The following is a 9253-nucleotide window of genomic DNA, read 5'->3' as shown; positions in this document are numbered from 1 at the left end:
TTTTTTTTTTTTTTTTTTTTTTTTTTTTTTTTTTGGTTTGTGTCGTAATGGGGTCGGCACCCGCATCAGACTGTTTCGCCTCTCTCTCTTTTTTTAAACAAGTTAAAATTTCATGTTACTTTCGAGAATTCTTCTTTCATTTTTTTTTTTGAAAACAGTGCGACTCGTGATGGTCGGCTTACCCTTTTAGTGCGAGCTAGGACTCGGCTTAAAGTAACCGGGGGCGACCGTTAATAGTCGGCTTACCCATTTAGTGCGAGTGCGACTCGGCTTAGAATAATACGTCGGAACGTCGGGTCATTACCGGGCCAGGGTAATAACTAAAATGATTCGCAAATGACGAGATATATTTTTTGAAAAAGAAATTTTATATTACTGGCGGCTGGGTCCCGTAGAATGGGACTGCCTACGTACCCCCCGATCAGGAGGGATCAAGCCGATCGTAGTTCACATTTACATGCTTATTCATACTTATAGAAAGGACGAGCTACACATAGCCGAGCTCGCTTGGTGATTTTCAGTAGTAGTAACGCTTGAGATGCATTGAATTCCAAGACCTCGGCACTGGTTTGCCGCCCATTGTTAAGAGTTCGTACACGCCGGGATGGACGACCTTAGACACTATATATGGACCTTCCCAATTAGCTCCCATTTTCCCGGCATCCGGTTCGGCGGTATTCTCAAAGACCTTGCGAAGGACGAGATCACCTTCGTCAAAATGCCGATTATGGACCTTTTTGTTATAGTACTTAGCTGCGGCGAGTTGATAGTTCTGGATTCGTAGGAGTGCTTTGTCTCGTTCTTCCTCCAACTCGTCTAGCCTATCCAAGAGCATCTGACTGTTGAGCGCGGTGTTCTGAACGAGCATTGTCCGCCGGAGGCTCGAACTGCCGACCTCTGCCGGTGCCATTGCTTCCATTCCGTAAGCTAGGGAGAATGGGGTTTGGTTAGTGGACGTCCTTGGGGTCGTCCGGTAGGACCAAAGTACTCCATCAAGCTCGTCGGCCCAAGCGCCCTTCTTGGCGTCTAGTCTTTTCTTAAGACCATCGAGTATGGTTTTGTTGGTAGCTTCTGCCTGGCCGTTCCCTTGTGGATACCTCGGCGTCGACTTGCTTAGTTTGATTCGCCATCTTGCACAAAAATTTTCGAACTGCAGGGAGATGAACTGTGAGCCGTTGTCGGTGATTATCTCGTATGGGAGGCCGTGGCGACAGATTACGTACTTCCAGACGAAGAGTTGGACGTCCCTTGCTTTGATATTTGCGTAGGATTCGGCCTCGACCCATTTAGTGAAATAATCGGTTAGGACGAGTATATATCGCTTTTGTCTGGAAGTTGGTAATGGGCCGATGATGTCCATTGCCCAGCGCATGAAAGGGTAAGGGGCTACTCCAGCTCGTAGCAGTTCGGTCGGCTGATGAATAATGGGGGCGTGTCGCTGGCATTTTTCACACTTGGCGACGAACTTTTCACAATCAGATATCATCGTAGGCCAGTAATGGCCATGCTTCCTGATTCGTAGTGCTAGGGCTCGGCCACCTGAGTGATTTCCTCCAGCTCCCTCGTGCATTTCCATCATGACACGCTCGGTGTCGTCGCCGTGTATGCAAAGCAACAAGGCTCCTGCCGCCGTCCACCGGAGCAAATGGTCTTTCATCAAAGTGTAGTGGGCGGCCTTGGCTTTTAATCTTCGTCTAGCCCATTTATCTGTTGGCACGTCACCGTCGGCTAGGTATGCTCGGATTTCGACCCGCCAATCCGTCGCGTCGCTGCCAGATGCGGGTTCGCACCCTCGGCCTGACCTCATCGTTCGATAAGTCGTCCTTATTTCATTGGGTTGGTGGAGTGCGAGGCACGTCTCGGCGTAATTTTCACTTATGCTCGGCGTATCTATGCTTTCTACCGGGATGATTCGCCGAAGATCGGGATCCGATGTTGAGGCGAGTGCTGCCAAAGCGTCGGCCGGAGCATTGTCTCCTCTGGGAATTTTGACGAGTTCGAATTCGTCAAAGCGCTTTGACAAAATCTTAACGACACTAAGGTAGGCGGCCATAGGTTCGCTCTTGGTGTCGTACTCGCCGCTGAACTGGTTGGCGACAAGCTGGGAATCGCAAAAAGCCCGTATCCGCTTAATCTGCATTCCGTTAGCGAGCTTAAGACCGGCGATGAGTGCTTCGTACTCGGCGACGTTGTTGGTTGCTTGGAATCGAAGGCGGAAGGACTGCTCCAAAATTTCTCCGGTCGGCGAAGTTAGTCGAATCCCTATGCCCGATCCAAGATGAGAGGACGCTCCGTCCACATGCAAGGTCCATCGGTCATCTGACGGGTCGACAGGTGTTGGTTCGGCCTCCCCAAACGGCAGCTCAATCAAGAAATCGGCGAGTACTTGGGACTTTGCAGCCGGCCGAGTTCGATACTCGATGTCGTACTCACTAAGTTCAATCGCCCACTTCGTTAGTCGACCCGATTGGTTCGGGCTGTGCAATATAGATCGTAAAGGTTGGTTGGACAGGACAGCGACAGTATGTGACTGGAAATACGGTCGGAGCTTTCTTGCCGACGTGACTACTGCCAGGGCGACCTTTTCAACTGTTGGGTAGCGAGTTTCCGCGTCGTCAAGTGATTTGCTTATATAAAAGATGGGTCGTTGCTCTCCTCGGTCGTCTTTAACGAGTACACCACTGACGGCCGACTCCGAGACCGCGATATAGAGAAATAAGATTTCGCCGAGCTCCGGCTTTGCTAAGATTGGTGGGGTCGATAAATAATTTTTTAGCTCGTTGAACGCGCTGTGACAGGCGTCGGTCCACTCGAACTTGCCCTTTGTTTTGAGAAGCTGGTAAAATGGTAGACACTTGTCGGTCGATCTGGATATAAAACGGTTTAGAGCAGCGATTCGTCCAGTTAATCGCTGTACTTCTCTGGCGTTCTTTGGTTGTGGTAGATCGATGATCGCCTTAATTTGCTTCGGGTTCGCCTCGATGCCTCGTCTGGTTACCAGGTACCCAAGGAATTCGCCGGATTTCACTGCAAATGTGCATTTGGCCGGGTTTAGCTTCATCCCATACTTGTTGAGGGTGTCGAAGCATTGTCGCAGGTGAGTAATATGATCCTTGGCGTGCTGTGATTTGACGAGCATATCGTCAATATAGACCTCCATAGTCCGGCCGAGCTGCTCGGCAAACATCTTGTTGACTAGCCGTTGATACGTCGCTCCCGCGTTTTTCAGACCAAAAGGCATGACCTTGTAGCAGTATGTCCCTCTATCCGTGATGAATGATGTTTTTTCCTGGTCGTCCTTGTGCATCAGAATCTGGTTGTAACCGGAGAATGCGTCCATAAAGGTTAACAGCTCGTTGCCCGCAGTTGCTTCGACGAGCTGATCGATTCTTGGCAATGGGAAACTATCCTTTGGGCAGGCCTTGTTAAGATCGGTAAAATCAACGCAAACTCGCCACTTTCCATTCTTCTTTTTGACGACTACCGGATTGGCTAGCCACTCTGGATATTTTACTTCCACGATTGACCCGGCACCGAGGAGTTTGTCGACTTCATCGTTTACTGCTTGCGACCGTTCAGGGCCTAACTTGCGCCGTTTCTGTTTGACCGGCTTATGCGTTGGGTCGGCATTGAGCTCGTGGGTCGTGACGTTTGGGTCGATTCCTTTCATGTCAGTCACGCTCCATGCGAACGTTGAGATGTTGGTTTTGAGGAAAAGTATTAACTCGTCTCGCATGGCGGACGTTATTTCTGTGCCGATATTCACGCATCGTTTCTTGTCGTTCTCGTCTAAGCTCACCTCCTCGACCGCGGCAACGCCTTGTTGGACAGCAGTCGGCTTTCCGTCTGTCGGCGACGTACTGTTGTCGCCGACTCGCTGCTTTGATTGCTATAATTTCTTTCCGGTGCGAAGCTTATGCTCGATCAGAAAACAGGCTCGTGCGGTTTGCTGGTTGCCGCGCAACGTGTACACCCCTTTTGAAGTTGGGAATTTAACGCACTGATGATACGTTGATGGGACGGCTTTCATCTTGTGGATCCACCGGGTGCCGAGGATGACGTTGTAGATTGTCGGCTTGTCGATGACTGCAAAACGGAAATACCTGGCTATCCCCGCAACGAAGATCGGCAAAGTAATTGTGCCGACGGACATAAGGTGATCCCCGTCGAAACCCGTCAAAGAGTGACACTCTGGCATAATGTCCCGCTCGCCGATTTCCATTTTCGCCAAGACGTCTCTGAAGATGACGTTGACCGAGCTTCCAGTGTCGATCAATATTCTCGTCACCTCGCTTTCACCGATCAAGAGCTCGACGACCAACGGGTCGTTGTGCGGTAAATCCAAACCTTCCAGGTCTTTTCCGTCAAAGGTGATTGGCATACTTTCAGCCTCGAACCGCGACGGCCAAGACTTCGTCATTTCGGCTTTCTTAGTATAATCTCTGATTGCTCTGACCGAATCGTTGCATCCGGCTAGTCCACCCATTATCATGTTGATTCGTCTTATAGTCGGGGGACGTTGATCAGGCTTGCGGTCTGTATGCGGTCGTTTTTCGTGACCGCTGTCCTCTCGTCGTTCAGCTAGTAGGTTTGGAATTTCCATCTCGTCTTCACTCTGGTCGGCTAATATCTTTGAATCTTTGACGAACTTTCGAGCGATATTTTCAGCGCGCTTGGCATCATGTCGTCCAGGTCGGACTGTCTTGCTTCTGTCCGGCTCGACGACTATTGCGCCTTTCTTGTATCGTTCCATCAGAATCCTCTGGAGGTAATGACATTCGTCTGTCGAGTGGGTATTACTCTGATGGTAGTCGCAATACGAGGTCGCGCTATTTTCAGCTCCTTCTTTCCGGATATACTTATTTTCGCCGATCGCAAAGGTTCGGCGAGTTCGATCTTGGTTCTTGGTGAAGTGCTGCCGTGGCTCGACATAATCGACTTTTGGAGCTGCGGCTATAGGCTGTCTGGTTATTGCACTTGCCTCCGAGGAATACTTCTTGGCGTTGATAGCTTTCTCTTCTTCGAGCCCAATGTGCTTTGCAGCTCGGAGTAATGCCTCGGCCACGGTCTCGACATGTGTCAAAGATAATTCCTCCTTGAATCGAGATTCATACCATAGTGCGTTTCGGAGCGCAACGATTGCGGCCGCATCGGGGATTGAGATGTTGACATAAATCTCCTTGAATCGTCCAATAAAGGACCGAAGCGATTCCCCCTTGTGCTGAGTTAAGGCATATAAGTCGGCGTGGGAATTCTTGTCCTCAATTAAAACAGAGAACTGCTTCAGAAACTCAGTTATCAGCTCCCTGATGCTGTCGATTGATCCTGGTGGTAGCCTCGAGAACCAACTCAAGGCGGTTCCCGTCAAATGTTCGGCGAAAACTTGACAAGCTCCTGCGTCGTATTCTGCCGGGCTGAACTGCAATGGGCCGAGGGCCACGCCGAAGGTGAGCAAGAAGTCTCGTGGGTCGACCGTTCCATCGTAATGGCCCAACCTTGGCTTGACCGCTCGTTTGACCGCTGTTGTAGCGAGTCGTTGGGAGAATGGAGTTCGCTGTGTTGCCTCGAGCATGAGTCCGACTTCGGGTGCCTTATCCGTCGCTTTCTGGATCATCGCGGCCATTTCTTTCATTTGTTGTTTCATTGCTATTAGCTCGGCATCCTTCGTTCGATCTGCCACTTCGGTACCCTGCTCGGCAAGGCGCTGGACGGGATTGCGCTCTAATGCGCCGGTCTGTACATACGGCCCTGGCGTTGTCCCTGCTGAGGTGAAGTTCCTTGGGGTGAGCCGAACGTTGTGGAGATGATTGATTTCGTCTTGCGAATTGAGCTGCGCCGCAGTGAGCGCATCCAAACGGTTGTTTGTTCGCTCTTCTTGCTGGTCGAGGCGCGTTAAGATTCCTCGAAAAAGCTCGTCTATGCTAGAGACGGGCTGGTTATTGAGCAGAGAGAGTTGTGTCGGCGCCTGTGGTGCCTCTGCGGTCGCTGGGGTCGTCAAATTTGTAGCTATGACGAACGTTTCTGGGCTTTCTACCGTCACAACTTTCCTTGGAGCGTCTGGCGTGGGAAGGACTATCTGCTCTGCTTGATCCGTCGCCGGGGTGACTGTTCCCCCCGACGAGCTTGCGTCTTTGCTTCTTTCCTTGTCAACTATCGTCATCTCGTTTAGTTGGTGTAGGTCCGTTCTTCAATTTTTCAGAAAACTTTGACTTGTCGTCCCCCTACCTGGCGCGCCAAATTGTTGATGTCCCTTTTGGTCACAATTAGAATATTTAGTTCGGTCAAGGGAGGGTCGAAGTTCTCTTTATTATATCGGTGCCGAGGCACTAAAGGACGGGTTACAACACAATGTAAACGAGTTACAGACAAAGTAAGCGACGGGCTGATAGCTCGTCGACTCTCCGAGCTATAGGCTTGCAAACGTTGACTTTTTCTTGAACGAGCTGAGCTCTGGTTTTTGCTGTACGAATTCAGTTGCCTTTTTCACGATCCCCTTTTCTTCAGGCCGTACGTCCGTATTTATAGGGAATCGTGTCGGTTCGTCTAGGAAAAATACCATAATACCCTCTTCTCTTGAAAGGGATATTTTGGGCTTTTTCCTGGGCCGGGCCCTTTTGTTGGGGTTGGATCCACCCCTAACAGGTACAATGTCTAAGTTTGCTTACTCCTAGTTGACAGATGCTGTTCTTGAATATTTTTCTTAGAATCCACACTGAAAGATTTCGCGATTGGACGTGTCGAACAAAAACAATGGCATCTGGATTATCGCAGCCGTCGAGTCGTGCTATATGTTCTTGAGAAGAAGTCAAAGAGATGCAATGCTGATGATTCTTCGCTTAATCAAATCTTGTTAGCCATTTAGGTTTGTTTGTTTACAGTTTATGCTATAAAATTAAATGTATGCTATAAAAGATTAAGAACATCACAGAAAACTATGCGAGTCCTCTGCTACAAATATCACTTATACAACAGCTAAACCAAAAAAAGAAGCGAAACATGAAGCTCGTTTTGAGCTCGAAAATCCAAATATAGTCTTTTCTAGTTATTTAATATAATGACAAACTTCATACGCATAATACCATTACTATAAATTAAGTTATATCCACCATTAGTACTTAGAAGGATCATTATTATATGACACAAGTCCCCCGCGATTTCGAGTCCCCTGTAATTAAGCTATATGTCTACTAGCATTACCGTAGGATTTTCAAGTCTCCGCTATGTCTACTAGCATTACCGAAATATCATTCATACAACAAGAGCTAAACCAAAAAAAAAAATGACGAAATAAAATTTAGAAGGAGCTAACGTCAAACCAAAAATAAAATAAAACATGAAGCTCGTTTTGACAGTGTCTTCCAAAATATCTAATATATATATATATATATATATAAAACTTGCTGCTACCTACGCCCAGAATTCTTTTGGTACCATGATAAGAATTGTGTAGAGATGCAACTTTCACAGACATCGCAGCAACAATTACCACCACTTGTACAGCCTTGATTGCCTGCAAGATAACACCAATAACACTTGAAAAAAATTTCTCGCAAATAGTTTTGATATAGCTAGCTGGTCGAGAAACAAGTAGCTAGCAGCAATGGTAAAAAGACCAATACTAATCTGTAAAGCCTACCAATCGATGCGGCTCTTGTGAAACCTATCAATAACAACTGTAAAACGACGAATTTTGCTTAAGCGAGTGCCAACAATAGGCGGCGCCAACCACCACGGCCTACATAATGAAGAGCCCCGAATTAGTGGCAAATTACAGACTGATCTCTGTAATCAAGAATCAATCAATTTGTTTCTGTGCCAGTACTTTTTATCATAGTAGGTTACGATACTTTCGTATGATGGCCTTTGATGACAGCAACGTTTACAGCCTCTGAAGCGGCGCCCAAGGCTGTATAATTCCATTGTAGATGTGCCTATCTTAACACAGAGGATCCGTCCTCCCAAGACACTTCCGTCGAGTTTTAAGCCCCTAGTAGAATGTTTTGCCATATCAATGAGAGCAAATCTGTAAAAAGAAAAGAAAAAATAAAGTCAATTTTTTTTTTGTTTGCGTTTGCATGTAAGTTGAGAGTGGAGGGGACAAGTCACAAACCCCAAGGCAACACCGGTAGCACACTCTATGGGAACATAAACCCTTTTGACCTTTCCACATGAACTGAAATGTTTCCACAACGCTCTCTTGATTTCATGCCTAGGAACGGAAATATCAAATCCTCGACAAAAAAGGGTCCGATTATTGTTTCCCTCATGATCTTTATCTCCGAAATTGCACACATCACGGTTCTGACATCGAAAATATATAAATAAGACTTCTTTGTAACCAACTTATGTAACAAAAGAAAGAACATATGATGATGATCATGATTCATAATAAAAAAAAAAAAGAAAAAAAAAACATATACTCTGAATGGTGTAGATCGTTTGGCACTTGTTTGAATAATCAGCCGTAGTTCTTTAATTGTTTCAGTCATCTCTTTCAAAGATTTCCTCAATTTTTCAATTTCCTGCTGAATAAGAAAACGACACAAAAAAAAACATAAGTTGTAGTTCTCAAGTGAAAGTTGAGAAAAGTGAAGGAAAACAATATTAGTGTAGAATCTGACTGACCTTTTCAGATTTCTCCATCTGCATCCTCCAAAAAAAGTATCCAATTGTAAAACGATTTAAGTTTGTAAGGATAAAAAAAAAAAAACTACTATCACACAGCATTTATAATTAAGCATATATATATAGTAGTATCAGAATAGGAACCTCCTCAGATATCTCATTGTGTTTCTTCTGCTTCTTTCGTTTTTCTTTGATTTCCAAATTATCCAACTCTCTCTTGTTGGCTAGCGTTACAATCAACATAACAAAAATCAGATTTAGATATCGTCATCACAATAGTAATAATAATCAATAAATTAAGAAGAAACTGACAGATCAATACGTGCATATTTTAACCCTTTATCAGGAAAAAAAAATAATCAAATTTCTTACCTTTTTGATAAGGATTCGTGACCTTATGCACATGATGAACTGATACAACCTAAAAAAATTACGAAACAACAACATAAATAGAGTAAGAAGATGAACAAAGAAGACCAGTCGAATTGTGAACAAAACATAAATAGGGTAAAAATATGAACAGAGAAGAAAGCCATAAGAAAGAATGAAAATTATACATCGGTGGATGTCGAGCATTTCTTGAGCCCCTTGTCCATGGTGAAGTTGAGTAGAAGAGAGGAACACAGCC

The 9253-nt window shown here is 46.0% G+C and overlaps 2 protein-coding genes across 4 annotated transcripts in view; one reads left to right on the top strand and one right to left on the bottom strand.

Moving 5' to 3' along the window:
- The window catches only part of LOC104715832, a 3371-nt gene extending 3137 nt beyond the window's left edge, over positions 1-234 (top strand). The window contains exon 5 of the mRNA XM_010433205.1: positions 159-234. Coding sequence (XP_010431507.1) covers positions 159-234 — 76 coding nt within the window. The remainder of the gene's footprint in view (positions 1-158) is intronic.
- Positions 7200-9253, bottom strand: part of LOC104712945 — a 2227-nt gene continuing 173 nt past the window's right edge. The window contains exons 2-10 of one of the 3 annotated variants that reach the window (XM_019229735.1): positions 9183-9243; positions 8998-9046; positions 8770-8849; positions 8626-8643; positions 8421-8525; positions 8111-8301; positions 7823-8023; positions 7637-7735; positions 7200-7510 (exon numbers count right to left, since the gene is read on the bottom strand). In XM_019229735.1, the coding sequence (XP_019085280.1) occupies positions 7483-7510; positions 7637-7735; positions 7823-8023; positions 8111-8301; positions 8421-8525; positions 8626-8643; positions 8770-8849; positions 8998-9046; positions 9183-9221 (810 nt within the window). In that variant the 5' untranslated portion in view covers positions 9222-9243 and the 3' untranslated portion in view covers positions 7200-7482. Of the gene's footprint in view, positions 7511-7636; positions 7736-7822; positions 8024-8110; positions 8302-8420; positions 8526-8625; positions 8644-8769; positions 8850-8997; positions 9047-9182; positions 9248-9253 lie in introns of those variants that run through there. The other 2 variants (XM_010429949.1, XM_019229736.1) reach the window with 2 other exon arrangements.

Source organism: Camelina sativa, chromosome 9 (genome assembly GCF_000633955.1).
Source record: "Camelina sativa cultivar DH55 chromosome 9, Cs, whole genome shotgun sequence".
Classification (NCBI taxonomy): Eukaryota; Viridiplantae; Streptophyta; class Magnoliopsida; order Brassicales; family Brassicaceae; genus Camelina; species Camelina sativa.
The sequence above is the reverse complement of the archived record's forward strand: the minus strand, read 5'-3'. Positions and strand labels throughout refer to the sequence as shown.